Consider the following 22233-nt stretch of genomic DNA (forward strand, 5'->3'; position numbering starts at 1 on the left):
GACTCTAAAAAAAGTATTCTTTAATTTGAATGTTTATAAAGTTATCTTTGTGGTAGTTCCTACAGGGTTCTTTTGGTATTTTTCTGCATCTCCTCTTCCCAACACTAATTTCATGAAGGGAAATTGTACATGGGAATTCCAGGTAGATGAGAAAGACAAAAGATGAGTAATGTAATGCGTTAGCGCTCTGAAGGTTGATTGCTGGTTTGTTACAGCAACGATGCCCCTGAAGATGCCAACACACAGAAGTTACTGGGTTCTCTGACCAGCAGTCCAGGATTCGGCACCAGGTGCATGAAAGGAAATCCTATTCCGTAAGTATTCCTTCCTGAAGAGCAGCCATATCAGACACACATGGGAGCACTGACACATTGCCCTCACTTGTGTACAACTCCAAGTAAGAACATCAAGGAGGAATTAAGGAGCTTATATAAAAGTTAATTTCATGTATATTAAAATCTATCATTAGCACTACCTACAGTAGTTTGATGATGCCGCCTGTTTTTTCAGTTGTATGGCACTGTCAAATTCCAAGAGTGGGTATAAAAAATTCCCTCACAAAGAATGAAAAATGTTAGTGTGTTCATGGTTGTGAAAGTGAAAGTGGTAACTCCAGAAACAGCAGGGCTGATAAATACTCCTTTCCAGAGATACCCCGTGCTTGGTGGGGGACAACGAGTGGGTGACACCAGAAGTGCCGGCCAGCGTGACGGATCTCTTCCTGAAAGCGAACTGGACAATGGAGAAGCCGTCTCCCTGCTGTGAGTGCAGCAGTGAAGGCCGGAAGAAAATGCTCCCTGACTGCCCAGCGGGAGCCGGCGGACTGCCCCCGCCTCAGGTAACAAGGCCCAAACCACCAAAGCTACGCCAGGCTTCAACCTCAGGACCTAACCCGACACTGTTATCAAGGATCCAGGCTAACTCTGAACACTTACTGTAGCTGTTTCAGTATTAAAGGGCTGTAATCGGACCATGAATTTGCTAAGGTTTAGCTCACCAGCTTTTTCATTCTTTCCAAACTCATCATTACCTTTACAAAGTCTGGGGAGATTGGAGTTTTAAGTGTCTATTTTTTTTCTCATAGATGAAATTAAGTACAGGAGACACCCTGCAAAACCTCACTGGCAGAAATATATCTGACTACCTGGTGAAAACATACGCACAGATCATCGGCAAAAGGTGAAGTTCTGCCATCAAACAGCCTGAATTTGAACAACTCAGTAATTAACAAAGTTAATTCAAGTTCCAAGTTTTTTCTTTTGGATTTCATTGAAAACCAGTGGAATTGTATAAACAGGCCAACAGCACATGTAAAAATCCATGATTGAAAATGGTTTAAGCTGATGTTAATATTGAATTACTCATAATTTATGCTTGACACTCCTTGTAAGACTTAATTAACTTAAAATAAGGCATAGTACATTTATTCAAGCAAGACGTTTATTTTTTACAGCCTGAGGAACAAGATTTGGGTCAACGAATTCAGGTATTCAAATTTTTATTTTTTTATTTTTAATAAACTGACAAATGTAGTGCAGTGCAGTTCAATGCTGTCAATACTTTTAAATATATTACAAAATTTCATTGCCTACAAATTGCAATATAGTGACTTTGCTTTTTAATGACAAATGTTTTCTTATGACATGCATGGAAAACAAGTGTGGTACTTTGAACTAGCGGCACCCTATATTACATATCATTGTTGTTAAGTGAAGTTAAGAAGAATGTTATGTTACAGAGTTTTAAGTGATAATAATCCAGGGTAGCATTGGATATTTTGTAATGTTTGAAAAGTTAAAATGCAGATAACATTGTAATGTACAAAAGTACTTTCTAATTTCCCTAAAGAAAGTATAGTTTGCCGTTATGCCCTAAGAGACTGGTAATTGTTTTCAGGTATGGTGGATTCTCTCTGGGGGCAAGAAGTTCTGAGGTCCTCCCACCTGGCGATGAAATTAACGATGCCATATTTCGAATCAGAAGGCTTTTCGACTTAGAAAAGGTAAATTCTCAATCTGTTAAATTACAGTTCAGTTCTCAATCTCTTAGGTTACAGTGTAAAGTCAGAGGACTTGACCTTGTTTCTAACATGTCTGGATTTTTTCATCAGGGAGCAGCAGCTGATCGATTCTTGGGAAGTTTATCTGGATTCATGAAGGGACTGGATGCAAAAGATAATGTGAAGGTTAGTTCTTATTGTCCCGAAAGACCCACAAACCCATTGGTGATGCTGCTCAGTTTTGTATGGGTGTTACCTGTCTCTACACTCACACAGGAAAGTCATTCATCACTGATTCATACACGTTTCCGTTACATCTTTTGAATAACCAAGAACATGATCAAGCACTCTCACAGCCTTCTTTCAGTTTTACAAGGCACCCTGCTTGTTTAAGTGTATTTTAAGAGTATTAAGTATTCTTTCGGCTCTGATGGGCAGGGGAGTGACTCTGGTGACCATACTGGATTTTTTCCATTGCTGACCTTGGCAGTAATCACATTTTTGTTTCCAAGCTTCATAGTAATCTCCTGCTAGGATTCCGTCTGTTTTCTGTGCCAGGGTAGATAGCACAGTGTCAGAAGGAGAATTCCTTACCAGGGACTCATGTCTGATAGTCTGTAAGTCGGCTGGTTTCTCACACAAAATACCTCGCTTTTAAGCATTTTTGGCACATAATGTCCAGTACTAAGGAGGCTTTGTCCTTGGGGGAAAAATGAAAACATAGAAATGGATATTTTGTCTGTATTGACCTTCTTAATGATTCAAAATGATGCAGATTCAATGAGCAAGAGAGAGACACTTTTTGACAACTTCATAGCAAGCAGAATTGCCCTTATGATTAGTTTTTGCACTTTCTGTTGGCCCCAGTTTCTTGTCGGGTGGAGGTTCAGTAGTTAAAAAACTACTGGACTAGTAGGTGGAATTTTCTTTTTACACTTAGTTTCCCATGTCCTCTTAACTGATTTGTATTAAATTGATATTTTATGTCATCCAGCAAGAATGAACAAAAATAATAGGGAGGGTGTGATCTTGACTTCATTGACAGAAGGAAAAGGATTGACTCTTGTATTGAAGAAAGGGGGTCTGACTCCTGTTTCGTTGTTCCCACCTTACTTTGGAACATTTCATTTGAATTTAAATGTTAACATGTTAGCAGAATTCGAGTGAGACCTTCCCCACTTCTCTTTCAGATCTGGTTTAATAATAAAGGCTGGCACAGCATTGGTACATTCCTGAATGTGATGAACAATGGGATCCTTCGCGCCAATCTACCCGAAGGGGAAGATCCCAGTGTGTACGGGATCAGCGCCTTTAACCACCCTCTGAATCTCACAAAGGAGCAGCTCTCACAGGTGGCCCTGTAAGTTCAGACAGAGAACGTCTGAGGAAACCTTTGAAACTAAGACAATAACATAAAACGGCAATTTTATATTCAGGGCACATTTAAACCTGATCTATGAAGTGGAAAAGAACCTTGAGGTCGATTCCGTTGGATTTTTTTCAAAGCTAAATGTAGCAGACAAGTAGCAGAGCTTTCGGAAATCTAATGTGTATAAATAGTATTTGAAATGCCGTGTTTCTCCCTAGGATGACCACCTCAGTGGATGTTCTGGTGTCTATCTGCGTGATCTTCGCCATGTCCTTTGTGCCGGCCAGTTTCGTAGTGTTCTTGATCCAGGAGAGAGTGAGCAAGTCAAAGCACATGCAGTTCATCAGCGGAGTCCAGCCCGGACTCTACTGGTTGGCCAACTTTGTCTGGGATATGGTGAGTCATGTGCCCTTCACTCCTCAAATATTTAATGATGCTGGTTACAACTTACGCAAGACTGTCATAAGCCTGATGATGTAACTGCAGCTGTTTTAGGAATGTGTTTGTGTATGTGTGTGTTCAGTAACTCAGTGGAAGATTTTTTTAAATGTATTCCAGTGCAACTACATTGTGCCTGCGACACTTGTCATCATCATTTTCGTCTGCTTTCAACAAAAGTCCTATGTCTCCTCTGCCAACCTGCCTGTCCTGGCTCTTCTGCTGCTCCTCTATGGGTAGGTTTTACAAACGTGATCTTTAGGAAGGGCTGCAGGGAAGCTTAGTGTACCTCTAGCTGTGGCCTGGTTCATTGCATGCTAGATGGTTTCTCACAATGTATTTTTTCTGGAGCGTTCTAATCAGATTGTTAGGAGGGAAAATAGCTGTTGGTTAATTAAAGCTTAGTTGATAATGAAAAGTTGAAATGCAGATTGTTTCATTTGGTGTAGCGTTCAGCAAAGACATTTTACTGTGTCACAGGTTTAATATTCAAGGCAGGGGTAAGGGCTCGTGTGGCAGGAGCTACAGTACCAGTGAATTGATTTTTGACAAAAGATGACAAAAGAAGCCATGTTTGCGTTTCATTATTTTCCCCAAAGAACGGCAAAAAAACACAGAAATGCGTCAGACGCCCCCGCCACTCCTGCGAGAAGCAGAAAAGTTGCAAAGGAGACATCACAAACCCAACCCCAGCAGCAAGATGTTTTATCTCTGGCAAAGTTGCTTTGACTGAAAAAAAATCCTCTCCTTCATAATGACTCTATACTGATGTGTGCGGAACTGTTGCCTTGGTAACATACTGTAGCTACATAATAAAGCACTCCTCAGTGAAATAGAAAAAAAGGAATATGAGAAGAGTATAGGGTACAATTGCTCAAGGAAGCACATTGTAGCTTACTGAATCCTCAAAAGCCACACTGATGAACAGTGATTAGTATCTGTGACAAGTGTACTATCCTTTGTTATCTTTTGTGAGACCTACCGGTTAATCAGTATTCCCTACTGTAAAAACCACCATTATCTCACTTTTCTAATGTCTGTGTTTTCGTTTAAGGTGGTCAATCACCCCCTTGATGTATCCTGCCTCCTTCTTCTTCAAAATCCCCAGCACGGCATACGTGGTTCTCACCAGTGTTAATCTGTTCATTGGGATCAACGGGAGTGTTTCCACTTTTGTACTTGAACTGTTTACCAACCATGTAAGTCGTGTTCCTTTTGTGTAAGTCTCTGTAGTGAAAATGGGTTTTTATAGGGCAGGGATCCCCAATGGGACAGGTTTTCTGTCCAGCTGGGTCAGCCCCTTAATTGATTCATGGGACCAGTTTAACAGCTCTTCACCCAGCTCTTCGTGTTCTGCTGCTTCAGAAAGATTTAGAAAAGCTGCAAACTCCCTACATTCGTAAAAAAACAAATGTTTGGAAAACTTCTAGAAAGTTTGTAGCTTGCTGAATAAGATATCTTGAAAATGAAGGACACACGTTACTTTAGAAAAGACGTGAGGATTAAGCACAGTGTGAATCTCTGACAACCCGGGGCTTTTGTCACGAGCACAATCTCATCTTTTCGCCGTCTGTCTTATCACCAGAGCCTTGGTGGAGTGAATGAGATTCTGAAGCGAGTTTTCCTCATCTTCCCGCACTTCTGTCTGGGACGAGGTTTGATCGACATGGTGAAAAATCAGGCTATGGCCGACGCCCTGGAGAGATTTGGTAAGGGTCTTGACCAAAACCGTTTGTTTTAATCATTTAGGACAAGTTAAAACGGGACATGATTTCAGTAATCATACCTACCACAACAAGGATAATGGGTCTAATACGGAATCATTATTATTATTCTGAGGAGGTTTTGCTATACTGTTTTTAGGTGAGTCAGTGCTAAGGCTTTGTCATAAATAAATAGGAATGTAAGCAGGATTTAAAAGTTTCCGTCTGACTTGGGCCTGTGTCCGGGCCTTTCTCTGAGCAGAGTGCTGTCTTTGCAGGGGAGAATCGCTTCAGGTCGCCCCTGTCCTGGGACATGGTTGGCAGGAACCTCTTCGCGATGGCAGTGGAGGGCGTGGTGTTCTTCTGCATTACAGTGCTCATCCAGTACAGATTCTGCATCAAGCCAAGGTACTGCCAAAAGCTGCACCTCTGCACATCAGACATCAGATTTCTTGTACTTCGCCATCATTCACTGGTTGTTAATAAAGTGAAATCCAGCAGAAATGCCTCATTTAGTCCAGTTTTATCATTTTATAACACATGGACATCGTTAATTTTGCCAGATGTCAGCAGCACAACTAGATGGCATTCCTGAGAACCCTTTTATGTGTCGGAAACTTTTATGTGTTTATTAGTGGAAGTTTTGCCTTTTGTACTAATTACTTCAGCCGTAGCAAAGCTAGATATTGAATTGAACACGGTCCTGCCCCATCTGCTCCAAATGAGCTCGGAGCTGCATTTTGAAAACATTTTGTTGCTGCTCTTTAGGGCAGTGTCTCCCAAACTTCAGCCTATCAGTGATGAAGATGAAGATGTGGCACGCGAGAGGCAGAGGATTATGAGTGGTGGCGGCCAGACTGACATTCTGGAGCTCAGGGAGTTGACGAAGGTGAGAGGGCACTGCCAGTGAATAACATGTCTCTAAGCTGACCTTCTGCAGAGCAGAAGCTGCCATTTTTTTACTCGATTTAACTTTGGTGCTGTGTCTCATGTGTAAACGTTTTGTAAAACGCTTGTGGCTGGTGCTGACCAGGACAGGGAAGTCTTCAAATAAGACCTTGATATATTGTATTTTTGTAATGCAGGTGTACAGAATGAAACGGAAGCCCGCTGTGGATCGTCTTTGTGTGGGAATCCCACCAGGGGAGGTATTGCCAAATGTTTCATGAGACTTTGTTGGAATTACAGTAAGATTTTCGTGCAATTTAAGGAAGATGCATACACACAGTATCTAAAGCAGTGCTCTCGTGTGCTTCGTCAGTGTTTTGGCCTGCTGGGTGTAAACGGTGCTGGAAAGACGACCACCTTCAAGATGCTGTCGGGTGATACAGACGTAACTCGTGGGGAGGCCTTCCTAAGTGGAAAGAGGTGAGAGTGGACCTTAGACAACCTGCTCTGGAGTTGATATTCGTCATTCTGCAAAGCACTAGCAGTTCTTTCAGTTCTTTCCGAATCCTCCTTTTCTTTAGACTCCAGTTTTTGGACTAGCCACTTACTAATGCATAGCAGAACTATTCCAAACAAGCATCATGCACAACAGGGTTATTATGACAACATTTCAGAAAATAAAGGGAATTCAGAAATATGTTGAAAGGCATTAAAAAAGCAACAAATATTATTGGTTCTAATACTCATTTGTGTGGTTCTGATTTCTCTCGGGTACAAAACAAGCAACCAGGTGAAGTGACCATACTGACCATGAAACAAGTGATCCTTGAATATGAGTTACAGTCCTCAAATTGATTTATTGGATTGTGTCACTTCTCTATATACAGTACTCATCCTGTTTTGCAACACTTGCATTTTAGTGACTCACAAGTTTCGCCCGTTAGATGTTTGTTTCTGCTGGCTGAGCATATTTACTTTGCCCAGTGGACTGGATGATCGCTGGTAATTCTTTGTCATCCGTTGGATGTCTAAACAAGAGCAAACTGGCTACGGCTGGCTGTAGGAAGGATGTGGTTCCAAGTAGCGTGACCAAGAAGGACAGTCAGTGCGTGATAACATAAGATTGTTCTCCAATGAGTGGAAGCCATTGAAAAGGAAGGAGGCAGTTCTGCTTGTGCAGCTCATTTGGTTTTCAGTAGCTTATTGATCCCATGCTCTCATTCTGCCAGCTTGTGCAAGAACAGGGGTATTGGCTTCTGCAACATGGCTAGCTAGACTCCTGCCACTGTGTGGTGAAAGAAGCACCTCCTCTTCTCAGATTTTAATACACTTCCCCAGAGTTTTAACTTGTGTCCGGTGGTTTGTGTTTCAGTGTTGATTCTCTAGTCCACTGACTTTATCAAGGATTCCAGGATCAGGTCGCCTTGTAGCTGTGGCTTAATACAGCACATAGAAACCTTTTACCAGGACAAGATCAAGTAACGTGTGAGCTGCTAGAATATATTTCTGAAAGGGGAACTACAGTATATAAAGTACAATACATGACACCAGGGCACCTTTAGTTTTTGGAAAATGCTGAGGAACTTCAGTATCCATTAGTTATTGAAAAAACTCTAATCAAATCCTTCAAATATCAAGCTTTAAATGTCCAAAGTTAACCCAAAGTTACAGCATTAGATCTTTTATCTTGACTTTTTTCCATCTTTTGAATGCAGTATACCCCTGCTTCACTTTCTAAAGTGCACAATGAATCTGTGAACGGGGGTCCATCGAGTGCTGTTCCACAGAGGAGTTAACGTTTTCCAGCTGCTGTGTAATCCTAGGGTTTCTTGTCTTGCCAGTGTCCTGAGAGAGATCCACGAGGTGCACCAGAACATGGGCTACTGCCCTCAGTTCGATGCCATCAATGACCTGTTGACTGGAAGAGAGCACCTGGAGTTCTATGCTATTTTGCGTGGAGTACCAGAGAAGGAGGTCTGCAAGGTAGGAACACTGTGGACAGTTCTCCTACATTCAGAAGGCCTCAGGGTTCAAATCTGAAAAAAATGCATTTTAAACAAGATTCTAAGAAAAAAACCTGACCTTTTTAATAACCATGAATGGCATTTTGACATTGTTAATGTTTTGTAACTCAACCTTTAAATGTGCAATTTCCTTAAATTTGTGTTTTATTATTTAATTTATGACCTCGCAATTTTTTATCTCCTTTATAATCTGGGGTGTTTGACTTGGAGGCAGAGTAGATGACAACTTTGCTCTGGAATATTTCAGTGGCTCTAAACAGATGGTGTTGTGCTGATTCTTCTTCACAAGTGTGAAAGAAGACTGAAAGAAGTTAGACGCCCTCTCCTGTATGATAGCTCTTATAATGACGTCACTAGCTCTCATGTTTTGAGAAATACCTGAAATTGGCATTACATAGAAGCTTCTGAAACCTCAAGCATTCTGTTGGAGCCCTGGCTGTGTGTGTGGTTCCTGATGATTTCAATCGCTCCCGCAGGTAGCGGAGTGGGGGATCCGGAAACTGGGCCTTGTGAAGTATGTGGACAAAGGCGCTGGGAGTTACAGCGGAGGCAACATGCGCAAACTCTCCACTGCGATGGCTTTGATTGGAGGACCTCCTGTGGTGTTCCTGGTGAGCGTGCAGTGATCAGTAGCTGTTCACAGCAGGGGATACCTAGAACCTACCATTCAGGGTTCGAGAATTCAAATGTAACTCAGAGCCGATTCATTGGGAAGAAAACATGAGCAATATTGCACCCACTCTATCGGGAGAGAGCAGGCTGTAGCTGCTCCTGACCTTCCCAGCAGGGTGGCACATAGTTGTGTTGGATTAACTGGTGTCTTAGCCGGCACTTGTTTCGCTACATGGTTTTTCAGTTCTCACATTTCTTTTAGCCAACCATGCTTAACTAGGGGTTTCTTATCAAGTATAATCTTACCCGAGGCCCATGTGAATTCTGTCTTGTTAACAGTATTCAACCGAAGAATGTCTCCTTTACTTCTACAGTATGTAGAAGGTTTAGGAGCAAACCACATTCAAAGAGGAATATAACAAACATTATTGATGATTATATGGTGTGTCCGGGCTTTAAGGCTCATAAATAAATGAACAAGCATTCCAGCATTGGCTTAATGTCTCATAGAAGTCCAGTAGCTTAAATGTGCCTTTTTTAGATGATCCGTGAAGGCAGACACACTTGTATTATTTTGTCCATAGGGAATATCAGAGTATTTTTCTACATGATGTACTTAATAATGCTGTAATGCTTCTGACAGGATGAGCCCACCACTGGAATGGACCCTAAAGCTCGGAGAGCCCTCTGGAACTGTATCCTCGGCATTATCAAAGAAGGACGCTCCGTAGTGCTCACCTCACACAGGTACACCACTCAGACATTTATTGCTGCTATTACAAATTACTCTTGATTAGTGCAGATGTTTTAATATCTTTTATTATTATCTTGTGTGTGTGTGTTTTCTATTGTGAAGTGTTTTGAGATGTGTTTTGTAAAAGGATCCATATAAAATAAAGGTGACTGCTGTGATTTTTTAAAAAGTCTTAATATTGTTAAGATTGCTGTTGATTAAAAATAAAATGGCCACTTTTGCTTTTTAAGCACCACATTTGAGTACAAACAATATGATCACTATCCTGGAACTATACAAGGAGGAACTGGGTGGAAGTGCATTTGAAACTGAGACCAAGAGTTTTTTACTCAAAGTGCTGTGGGAGTGTGGAACAAGCTACCCAGCCTTGTTGTTAAATGAGATTTCCTTGTTTTTTTCATGAAACAGCTGGATGAGTTCTTTGAATAAATTAGCTAAACTGACAAACAAGCTAGATAGGCCCAAAGGCCTCCTCCTGTTTGTAATCACTGTTATATTCTTACTGTAAAAGCTCATAAAATGTCTCATACTGTATTTTTCCATAATTTAAAGTATTTGACTTTATTTAAATCAAGTTCAGAGAGCTGATGTACCATTACAAGAGTCCTGGATGATACACAAGCCTACATGGATGAATGTGTGACCGTTCATTTTTATGTTTCCACAGCATGGAGGAGTGTGAAGCCCTCTGTACACGAATGGCGATAATGGTTAATGGCAGGTTCCGGTGCCTAGGCAGTGTTCAGCATTTAAAGAACAGGTAATAATGAAGACTTCTTTTTCTGCCTGAAACCCCCTTGCCTACAGTCTGTACTGTGCGCAGCTGCTGCTCAGGCAGTGGGAATTCTACCGAGAGAAAAAAGAGGTACAGAGAATTTAGGACCCAGTAATCACAACTGTGTCATTTACTGGGCTACAAATTTTATGATGTCAGGAGATACATGAATCCATATTCAAATTGTGTTTTTTAACAGGATGTGACCCAATTTAATTTTCAGTTTATAATTGACGTTTATTATAAATTTACTTTGCTGACACTTTTATCTAAGTAAACTTTAAAAAGGTCAGAGCTACGTATTTTATTATTATATATCAGTTTATATACAGTAATTGGGTTTCCTGAGTCAGAATACTGGATTTGAACCCGTAACATTCTGATCAGGCGGGCTAGAGTCCAGACCCTTACCGCTGTTCCACACTGCGTTTTTTTACTGAGTTAATATTCCAAAAGAAGGTCTTGCCAAGGTAAAGGGGAGTTGGCTCTGCCGACAGAAACCTCACTGTGGTTTGTCTGTTGTTTCTTTGTCTCACTTTGTTGGTTCTTTTTGTCAGGTTTGGAGATGGGTACACGATTATCCTGCGGGTGGCAGGCACCAATCCAGAGCTGGAGCCCGTGATGAAGTTCATCGAGAACGAGCTGCCGGGCAGCGTGCTGAAGGAGAAGCACAGGAACATGCTGCAGTATCAGCTGCCTTCCTCCCTTACCTCCCTCGCCAGGATATTCAGTATCCTGTCCAAGAACAAGCAGCAGCTCAGGATAGAGGACTATTCGGTGTCGCAGACTACTCTTGACCAAGTAAGCCTTTTGCATTCTTTTTAACTTCAGAATTACAATTGATTTTTGTTAGATTTGACACCCGATTTGAATTAGCCATCTTGGCTGTCGGCTACAAACCCTGTGGCTGCTCACGGGGGAGGAGAAAGAGTAGGCCAACTGCCCCGCCCTGCCCAACTTGAAGACACCTGTTTTTTAACACATTATAGGCAACATAGTCCCTTACTGGAGGAGCGGTGCCGATTTGTGGAGAGGCATGGAGATAGGTTTGGAGGGGTTGCAAGCACCTATGAGGCTGCAGAGGACTGCTTCTGAGAGCAGAGAGAGCCCTGGCCGATCTCCCCCTTGGCAGTACTCGGCCAGTTATGCTCTGAATGCTGGTCAGCTAATTCAGCGACTCTCTGAGGCCCTGCACTCATAGAGCTCTAGGGCACTTCAGCTGAGGCGCTAGGAAGGCCCCACTTTGGTGCTGTTCTGCAGTCTTGTGTAGTAGTAACCAACTATTTTAAATGTTCAGATTGTCCAATGTGAATCTGCCTGTGTAGAAGTCTTTGTAGATTATTGTCAAGCAAACATATTACTTCTTATTGTTCAAGAACTGTGTCAGAAAGAATTACTCAGGTTCAACGTTCAAGAGGTAATGACAATGGCCTAGTGGTCATGTTATCCCAAAATAATAGTGGGAAGAGATACAAAAAGGGTATGAAAGTGCTTTACTACAAGACCATAGTGCCCCCTGGCGTTCATTCCACCAAAGCTTTGTGTTAATTAATTGGTCATTCATTGAGCAAATTAAAACCATTTCTCCTAAAAAGTTAAGTAAACCGTACCCAACTGAGCAAATAATGATGCTGGAAAGAGTATCGCTGGGATCCAAGTCTAAACAATTTTAACTCCGGCCTTAAGACTTTTCAGTAGGTGCTGACACGCTCTGTAATAAAAGACAGGATATAACAGCAGGAAAAGAGATGCAGTTTTGAAAGGCTATGGTGTGTAACAGTCCGAACTGATAACTCCATCTGTCTTCTTTTCCAGGTGTTTGTGAATTTTGCAAAGGACCAAAGTGACGAGGACCATTCAAAAGACATTTCTTTGAACAGAAAAGAAGCTGTGTTGGATATGGCGCAGCTGACTTCCTTTCTGAAAGACCAAAAGATGAGAGAAAGCTACGTGTGATTTCTTTTTTTTTTTGTCATTTCAAACTGGAACTGCCGAGGCAACTCTTGAGAAGCAGTTTTGTTTTCATTTCAGTAGGAGCTGTGAAAGAAGACCAAGTGCAAGAACTGAAACTGAACACGCTACTGAAATTACGCAATGCAAGTCAATGCAAGTCAATGCAAAAATTCCACTTCTGTTCACAAGGCAGTGCCTTGTGCTCTTCATTAGTTTCAAGCATAGCAAGTGCAAAAACTTGAATATAGTTAGGTTTGTTTTTACAGCTATAGCATTGAGGATGCTGAAGTTCTGTTTTTGTTTTTTCCTAGGATGTGCGACATTTTTATAAAATCCATGTAATTCCAATCCCTCGCTGTCAATAGTAACAGGGGAATCAGGGTCTGCTCACTTTGAAACCACAGTTTTTCTTACAGTATCCGAATGTCTATGGCTTCTCAGAAGAATTTAGATTTTCTAAGTATATTTACAAATGTTGTACTATAGTAGTTGTTTCTAATGTGGCATTATTTATATATCTTTCTCAGCACAGTGCCTGCTAAAGTATAGTCTCACTTTAAAATACTCCCTCCAGGATCTATAAATACAAAATACAAAACTGAACTAAGAAATGTACTGTACTGACAAAGCATTTATCTGTGTGACGGTTCGTCCCTCGTTTTTCTTAAAGCAACCAATCATGTTGTTGTATTTCAATCACAGAGCTTGAAAATACCTCAGGAGATTAAAAGCCCACTTAAAAAAAATCATCCTAGGTGACAAAAAAATCATAAACTCTGTGATGGAAGGGTTTTATGAATAGACTTCTATCTAATGAGTGCTACATTGATTCTACACTGAAGTTTGTTACCAGCTTTTTCAGATGTCTGAAGATATGGCATATGGTCCTGGCTACCAGCATCAGGTTAATGAGCAGGACTTGAGGAGTTCTAGCAGTATTCCAGCTAAATTGCAAGGGGTTTGTTGATGTGATTATAGTTCAAGAATGTTCATCTGTTATTACTCTGTGGAGGTTTTGTATAGTTTCCTAAATTTTATGTGTAGTCCAGTGGAATCATTTTGATAGATCTCTTTATACACCTGAACCCAAAAACATCATCTTCAAAAGCAAAAAAAAGAGCATTTAAATGTTTCATGACACCAGCATTTGTGAGTGATGATCACGATACCAAAAGGTGTCATTGAGGATCAGCTTCACAAACCCTGCATCAGGATTACCTCCCTTTAAATCATAGAATATTGCTGCTGACATTTGTTACATTACAGTGGCCTTGCAGCTACATAACATGATAAATATAATCCACTTGGAAGAATCATTTATATACAGAAATGACTCTAGTGTTTGGAATTAAGTGAACATAAACTCTCTAGAAATTTTCATTCACCATCGATGTTATCATTGCTCAAGTGCCATATCCTGCGATTACATTAGCATCCTTGTACCAAAATGTGCCAATAGTGTCTACTGAACTATATTAAGCAGTATAACCATTTGCAAGAGAAAGGTGGTAATCATTATCATTACTCAATTATATCCGTTTCTTGTTGGTTCATAAATTGTTGGTTCTCAATCTTTTGTACGAAGCATTTTCAGACACATATACAGTAGTTCATGTTAGGAAGTTGATAAAGACTAAATTCATAACAGCACTTTCATTTCTAAATTGCCACTGCTGTGACGAGAGGAAGCAGATATTTTTTATTTTGACCAGATATGATCAGATAAGAAGATGCTCACAATAAGGAATCCTGTTGGGGAAAATACACAGTTAATTGTTTTGATTCGACACAGGAGGGCAGTATTGTTGGTCCTTCATTCCAAGCACTTTATACTGTTTTGTTGTTGGGTTTTATTGCACTGGACTATCCACAGACTTTATAAAAACAAGACTTTTGTGATGAAAACATTTGTTCTAAGATGGTCAATTTGTTCCTGTTTAATATCAATATCTGTTTACATCAAAAGTATTAAGAAAGGCTGTATGGGAATATCTATGTTACTTGTCATTCACATTACTTATTTACAAAATAAAACTTGACAAATTTTCACTTGTTGCAATGATCTAATTGTTCTAATGAACATTAAGGTAACATTTCACAAACTGTTGTTTTCATAAGTCAGTCTTGTCCTGGTTTTATTTTTCTGATTAATGTAATCATAAATTGAATATACGATATGCAGAGTTTTTTGCAAGTTTTCTTGCAATTCCTGAAATTCAACGAAAAATGACTGGAGTTTTTAGATGAATAATGTACTAATCCTGACAATAGTGGATAGAATTAATGAGCACGTCAGCAGGGCAGATAAAGCAGTGCTGGCATGAAAAGATTGTTTCTATTCCAAATTAATTTAATTCAATCAAACTTGGCACACTCCTTAAGAAAATTACATATTGTACAAATACTGTACATCAAATACACTTACAGTCCTATTCAGTGGTCTTAATTTACCTTTATACACTACCAACGGGAATGACAGAACAGCAACGTCACTGTTGAATAAGATTACCATCTACAGCAGAGTGCTCTTCTTAAAGTGTAAAACACAAAGTCAGACGTGTTGCAACAATATATTTAATTTGAAATATATACTTCAACCCTATCCAGGAAAAGCATATTGCAACTAAAGAGATGGAGGGATATATTATCTTTATTTTAAATTGAAAAACAATATTATATTTCAGAACTGAAGTTCAAGAAAAATACATGAACTGACAAAAGTACAACAGAGTTTTTGTAACGGCATTATCACAAAAAGTATATAAAAACAAGCATTTGTGTTGCAAAAAGCAGAAATATTTAGACTGATGAACCTTATAATTATACATGATTGACGTTATTCAATACTTTCCAGGTCTTCAAATCAGTCTTCAGGCAAGATGAATGTCTATCAAATTAAAATTTTAAATCTCTTAAGTAGCACAAAATCTCATAAATGAACCTGTTGATAACGAAGGGCACAAACCGGTTAACTGCAGGCACGTCTGTTTTACATTACACCTTGGCACTCTTGAGTCTTTTAAAGTCATTTCAGTGGAGAAAAAGGCATAGGAATTAATAGTTTGTTCCTCTGGGATTCCAGGTATGACACACTCTCTCTCACTGTAGGAACAAGAGCAATCTTTAAAACATGTTTACATTTCCTTTTATTTGTGTTTCACCAACAGTATTCATAATAGTAAAGCAGCATAGAGCAGCACTGTTAAAGCTTCTAAGAAATGAAAAATAGACACAATGTGACCACAAAAAAAACAATAATAAACAATATGTGATGCTTACTACACCACTCAGTGACCAAGAAAATACTTTGTTTAATCTTTTCAGAAAACAAGGACACCTCAAGAGTTTTAAGTCCTTATAATAAACATACCTTTAAGAAACTTCTATCTCACTTATTTGAATCTCTAATATTTGTATTATGTATTATGTCCATTCATCTTTAAGAATTTAATGCTGTGTGTCTTTTGTGGTATTTGACAGATTTAAATTAGCCTAATGAAGAGAAAAAAGTATTGTTGGCCAGCACATTATATATTTATGTGCCCATATGTTTATGGGTACAATGTCTGCAGACTCTGGAAAACCACTTTGGAAATTAAATAATAACCAGCATTCTATTAAAACTGCCTTTGCACCCATTTCCCTTCATGGCTCTAAAAATATAGCAACATCATAAGAAATGTAAAGACAGTTGCAAACGAGGAGGCCATTTGCTCCATCAAGCTCGCTTGTTGCTAGAAGCTAATTAATCGGGAGAAAATCGGCTATCCGCTTCGACAACAAGGCTGGGTAGCTTCTTCCATACTCCCACAATCCTCTGGGTAAAGAAGTGCCTCCTGTTCTCGTTTTCAATGCAGTTATGCATAGTTTCCACTTGTGTGCTAAGGTTCATATGTCACCTTTCATTTAAAAACGTCTCCCTTACGTCTCATCAAACCCAGTTTAATTAACCCATTTCTAGATTTAACAAAAATTAGACCAACTAGAGGTTCTTTGTACTTACAATTGGTACTATATGTTTTAGTAGTTGCTGGATTTGCCCTGTTAGTTTCAGCCCTGCTAGCACAATGGATGAATGAATACCAGAACGAGCCCAGAGTGAGGTCAGCGTGGTACAAAACCCAGGAGCTGTCACTTTACCTGCTGCCACCACCCTGGCATCCTGGTGGGCTACGCGTCTCGTCGCTGCCCGGCGGTCTGGGTCCTCGTACCACCACAAAGCGTGCACTGCAACAGCAACCAGTAAGGGAATCAGTCTCGCTCACACAGATTCACTGACGGTCGCATTTACCGGACACCTGGACAAGCTTACTGAAACACAACCTGGAGGAAGAATTGGTACAGACTATACTGTTTTATATGATAATGCATCATTTCTTGAAAGAAAGGATCTGTCTTGCAGTCTTTCAAATACCATCCTAAGCAAAATGTTTCATAGTTCAGGTGGGTAGCTGCATCAGCATGCGTAGGCTGCAAAGGAACAAGTAATAGGTTTATTCCATGCTGAAAAAAAGAAGAAAGAAAAGAATGTTTCATATGCAGCTTGAAATCCACTACTTTTAAGTCAACAGCAGCCAAATGTATTTAACAACTATCCAGAAGCTCCACTTAGATTTCTATTAAACTGTACAATATAAAATAAACTATTATATGATACTGTACAAAAAGTCCTTCACTGCAAGAGGTAATAAGTTGAGAAAAGGTATAATTGAAGCTAATCTTTTTCAAATGCCCTGTTACAGTTCATTTATTCCATTCTGGGGAGGCCCATACCTCGGTTTAAAAGCCCAAACTCGCTGTGGAAGACTCCGACGAGGTGGGCGTAGCCGGCCTTGGAGTGGGTGCTGACTGCTGCTCGGAAAGCTTTGCCCCACACAGCCGGGCCCCCCGGCTTCATCTGGAACGTCACCAGCTCGTAGACACCTGCGTCCACCCAGGAAGATGTGACCATAGCGCTTGAGACCACACCGTTACCAGAAACGAAGAAACTGACAAAGCTTACATGCTGACACAAGTTGGATTCTCACTTCTGGTTTTTTCTTCCTTCACTTACATTTGCCAATTGTTGCTCTACCCACCTGATTTGGAACACCCATGCTGTGTTTTTTTTAATTACAGCTCCCAGCTACGAACTCTGCAACCGCACACGGGAAAACTGTGCTCAAAATGGCACAGGCAACATTGCCCTGTACCAGAGGTTCAGAGTCGACTGCAGGAGAGGTGTGTCCCCCACTGACAGCACAGCGTTGTGTATAAAAAGAGATGCAGGATTTCTAAAAATAATTTATGAACCAAGGGAATGATGTGTTACTGGAAGCACATTAGGCTGACTCTGTCATTCACAAACTCCTCTCAGCAGCCAGTGGAACCAGCGGAAACATCAATTGAACAAGCTGCTGTACTAATATAACAACTGTTAAAAACCCTGGAATTAAGAACAGAAGACACTCCAAGCCCTTAAGTGCCCAGGAGGAAGCAGGGGTCCTGGAGTCACCACAAGGGATACCTGGGAGATCAACTCCTTGGTGCTCAGCCAATTGTGACCTAATTCACCAAACAGCATTGCACAACTGGATAGCGTCATAACCCAGGCTCCCAGCCATGATCACAGAGCTCAACCCGCAGTCGAACGAGTACCATTGCTGCTTGAACCACTCAGAGGGCCCCAGAAATTCTCTGTTCAAGACGTGTGAATACCCTAACTGACTGCTCTTTCCACACAGTATTTTAGTATGAGTAGACTCTAACATGCTGAACACAAGTTTTTAGCAGCATCTTTAGTAGAGTGATGCAAAATAAAAATCTTCAAAGATGTATTTTCATTCATTCAGAAAATGTATTTTGTATTTGGAATAGTGTCTGGCCTACAAGACAAAATTTAACCTAAAAGCAAAGAGGGAAAACTTGATTTCTTAATAGCAAGAGGAAAATAGCCGAAAGATATTTATGAGATTGCTCCACAGATCCAATGTACATGGGCCAAGAATTGCATCAACATCGAGTTTTGTTTCCTGCTGTGAATTTCGGTTTGCCTTTGGCACCGTGACGCACTGCATGAATCACACGAGTTCAGCTTTGGTTTCTTTAAAAACATCTGCATTAAAAAATGCAATAAGATCATTTTTTTCCCCACACCAAAGGATAATACTTTGCCCCTGCGCTCTCTGTACACACTTATCCGGCAATGAACATTTCTGGAAACTTGGACATCCAAACCCAAGTAAAGATCGGATGCAAATTCATTTTTATATCAGCAAGGAGGTCAGGAACTTCATGGGGCGAACTTGTTGACCAATCAGTTTGCAGGTCAATTCCTAAGTAAGCTGTGTTTGGGCACAGTAAGTGATCAGAGGTGCCCCTTTTCCGTTCTGTTTAGGCAGAGGCACCAGTGTGTTCCAGAGAAGGAAGGAGGGAAGGAAGCTCACCTTCCTTGGACGGCTTGTCGATCTCACACCATGGCACCAGGTACGTGACTTCGCTGTCCTGAGCGCGGAGCATAGGCAAGGCCTTTGAGATGTACTGGTTCTGCCACTCTGGGTCCTGGGCCAGAGCAGCCCGCACTGCGGCCCTCTGGGCATAGCTCTCTGGTAGGGGGAAGTGAACAAATTCTGTTACACTTCGCATCCTTCAGTTGTGTGAACCTGAATAATACTCACTCTATGTTTTTCAACATCTCACCATATTTCCAGATATGAAAGACTTCATTGAGGCCACCATACTCCACGCTCCAGTAGCCCAGGAGCTCGGAATGGGCTGTGCGCAGCTGGATGTTTTCATTTGTAAGCTTCAGGAAGGCGCTGTTGTGTTCAGGTTTGATGCAGTAAGTACGCAGCTCATAGAAAGTTCCTTTTTGTTGTTGAGGCCCAGTTGAGAGTGATGCGTGGAGCTGCAGTAATAAGACACAACACACACAAAAAAAACAGCAGGCACTTAAAAAATGCTGAAGAAATGTTGCTGGGCCTCATTTAATGGGAAATCAAGTATCACAATTACTTACAAAAACTATGACTTAAGCTTTATTTTGTGACAAAGTATTATAACTATGACACAAGGTTTATTAAGGAGGATGTTCTCTCTTTATCTTAAAGGTCATTGGACAAGAGAGGGTTGTTGGGTGTAGTAGGATAAACTATTACACCCAAGTACTGTAAACAGACCATTCTCCGCTCAGGAAATGACTGACTCCATTTTAACGTTTTTTTCTGTTAACTCTGTCCACAAATTCCCATTCATTTTCATAGGCTACACCTAATTTAGATTTCACAATTATTAATCAGCTCAGCCTCCCACTCAGCAAAGAGAAGAAATGAGAAAGAGCCCTGTGTACACAACACTCCTTCCTCCTTCCTCAAGCCCTTGCCCCTGGCTGTGACAGTGGGGAATTACAAAGATAGTTATCCAGACTTACTCTACATACCGTTTCATTCTAAGGCACTGTCCTTTCAAAACTTCACCTTTACCTACAGAAGGATCAGAAAATAGGAATGTGCCTTCATCCCATGTGTGTGACAGCTCAAGACTGAACCAAGGACTATATACAATTCCACATTACATTCTCCTTGCAGTACAGATTCTACACAAGCTCTGTATCACACAAGCAAATATTTTATGTGGAAAAAAAAAGACCTACATGCTTTTTTTCTCAACAAAATAATGACACTTTAGCAAGCTATTAAACTGTACAGTAAAACATTTATCGCTTTTAAAATACCAACACTGAATTTAATCTTAACTGTTAATGGCTGCTTTCCACTATGAATACTGATCTACGGGCTTATCCCACAGTCCGGAAACGTGACTCCTCCTCTACCATAGGACCCTCACTTATGCTAGAGAGTTAGAGTATAGAGTTAAAGTTAAACTTATTCAGAAAGAAAACAAAATTCCAGTACCTTGGGAAAAGTTAATGTTTCAACCAACTCATGAGTTCTAGAAAAAAATAGAAACTGCGAACCAACAAATGCACTAATGGTCATGAGTAGAGATATTAATGATTCTTAAATTGTCTTGAGGATTAAGAGTTTAAATGTTGAAGCCATTCACAACCGGCCGCCTTAGGCCGTTTAGGAACATGTTAGTGAGGTAGTATGAAGTCTGTAAAATTAGAACTCAATTCTAGTATAGAAGAAAACCCCTTTATATTTGTGTGTACTCAAATCTACATCATGAGTGATGCACCCCCCAGCCTCACTATCAGCTCTGAAGGTTTTTTTTTTTCTGTATATCTTTGATACAATCAGGATACTCATACAAGTACATGGGTTGCTGGGAAGGCACACTTCACAACAAAAAAAGAATGATTAATAGCTTGCTCTCCTTTAAATAACTGCAGAGCAACACCTGCCACATAGCAGCTCTGGTTGCCTTTATTATTGAACATACTTTACTTTTACTGTTACCTTGTCTCCCTATAAATACACCCTGTCACAAACCTCTTCACACACCAACAAAGGATAAAAACCTGGAGTTTTCATCATAGTGCCCAAAACATACTTGCTTGTTCTGTTAGGCTATCCAAACCGTAGATTTATGCATATTGAAAAGGGGGCGTTTTTATCTTTCCATTACCTTTACAGTATATCAGTTGTACTCCTTGAATCATTTTTATGACTTTTTATCTAAAAGCCTGTCATCGATTACAAGTTGACACTTGACTGCAAAGCTACAGTATGTCAACTACTGTACCCGCTAGGCAATTTCAACAGAATGCATCTCACTGCAAATACAATAAACTACTATACTACATTATGTCTCAGATCGGTGAAAGGACAACTTCAAACACGCATTTATCCCATTGATGGAAGATAAAAATTCAAAACGATATGAAGCATAATGACAAACCTTTTCTTTGGTCCTTATTAATTCAGTTCGAAAAACTCCACAAACCGCAACGCACGTTTGACCTACGCAAACTCAAGGAAGTTAGAGGATTTAAATATTTGATGAATATATCATCCCCGAGCAGAATGGCTTCGGACTGAGACATCAATGATTGTAAACGATTTAAACATTGAGATGTTGGCTTGTTCAATTCAACATGAAGTTTTTAAAAAACTGAGTTAAACACTAACTACAATCATTTGCACAGATGCCAAGTGTAATTTGTAGACGTGCAACTGAGCAGGGAGCTGTGTAGCGTTCTAAACAGTGCAATGTCTAATATATTGTGGTTTCTGCATTGTAATTTTTTCTTGCATATTAAAAGTATGGTATTTAGCTATTATTGTGGCTGATTTTAAGAAGACGAAAGGGCTTGTTTCTTACTAGTGACTTTATAAATACTCACGTATAAATAAAGGCGAGTAAAATAAATGTACTCACCTTAGGCGTAATATTTAACTTGATCTTGTCTGGGAGGCTAAAAGCTTTTCGAATCGCATTTCTAACTGAAAACATTGCCCGTTAAACTTGTTTTACAAGCTATTGCTAAAAACACAAAAGAAGACGCTTTTTCACAATCCACGATTTCTGCGCTTGCTCTGCTTTTCTTATTTGCGATCGTTAAGTACGGAAGCCGAGAAGCCAGTCGCGGCCCTTTGTAACTTTAACCCTCGGGGTAGAGTCCTTTCCAAATACAAGCTGCACTGTCGATCACATAATCATGATGTCTGGGAGAAATTCGGATTCGTGTTTTTTATTTAAATCTAGTCTTAATAGGGACATCTGAGGTAGGTCCTCTGCTGTAACTTGTATAAAATACAACTGCTGCTGACAAATG

At 40.2% G+C, this 22233-nt stretch overlaps 2 protein-coding genes across 2 annotated transcripts in view; one reads left to right on the forward strand and one right to left on the reverse strand.

Annotated features, from left to right (window-relative positions):
• Nucleotides 1–14564, forward strand: part of LOC148840970 (phospholipid-transporting ATPase ABCA1-like) — a 55457-nt gene extending 40893 nt beyond the window's left edge. The window contains exons 30-50 of the mRNA XM_088936504.1: nt 216–314; nt 649–838; nt 1085–1179; nt 1454–1486; nt 1897–2002; nt 2111–2185; nt 3190–3359; nt 3587–3764; nt 3927–4042; nt 4861–5005; nt 5392–5515; nt 5788–5917; nt 6278–6398; nt 6595–6657; nt 6771–6877; nt 8239–8380; nt 8898–9032; nt 9677–9780; nt 10455–10547; nt 11120–11363; nt 12378–14564. Coding sequence (XP_088792630.1) covers nt 216–314; nt 649–838; nt 1085–1179; nt 1454–1486; nt 1897–2002; nt 2111–2185; nt 3190–3359; nt 3587–3764; nt 3927–4042; nt 4861–5005; nt 5392–5515; nt 5788–5917; nt 6278–6398; nt 6595–6657; nt 6771–6877; nt 8239–8380; nt 8898–9032; nt 9677–9780; nt 10455–10547; nt 11120–11363; nt 12378–12518 — 2611 coding nt within the window. The 3' untranslated portion in view covers nt 12519–14564. The remainder of the gene's footprint in view (nt 1–215; nt 315–648; nt 839–1084; nt 1180–1453; nt 1487–1896; nt 2003–2110; nt 2186–3189; nt 3360–3586; nt 3765–3926; nt 4043–4860; nt 5006–5391; nt 5516–5787; nt 5918–6277; nt 6399–6594; nt 6658–6770; nt 6878–8238; nt 8381–8897; nt 9033–9676; nt 9781–10454; nt 10548–11119; nt 11364–12377) is intronic.
• A 583-nt stretch (nt 14565–15147) lies between these two features.
• nipsnap3a (nipsnap homolog 3A (C. elegans)) lies at nt 15148–22033 on the reverse strand. Its single transcript, XM_088911389.1, has 6 exons — nt 21837–22033; nt 19194–19401; nt 18941–19099; nt 17289–17438; nt 16656–16742; nt 15148–15617 (listed from the first exon to the last, which is right to left on the reverse strand). The coding sequence occupies exons 1-6, from the start codon at nt 21909–21911 to the stop codon at nt 15541–15543; spliced, it is 756 nt and encodes a 251-aa protein (XP_088767515.1). The 5' UTR covers nt 21912–22033; the 3' UTR covers nt 15148–15540.
• Nucleotides 22034–22233: the final 200 nt, after the last annotated feature.

The sequence above is a fragment of the Atractosteus spatula genome, chromosome 1, assembly GCF_055471065.1.
Source record: "Atractosteus spatula isolate fAtrSpa1 chromosome 1, fAtrSpa1.hap1, whole genome shotgun sequence".
Lineage (NCBI taxonomy): Eukaryota > Metazoa > Chordata > Actinopteri > Semionotiformes > Lepisosteidae > Atractosteus > Atractosteus spatula.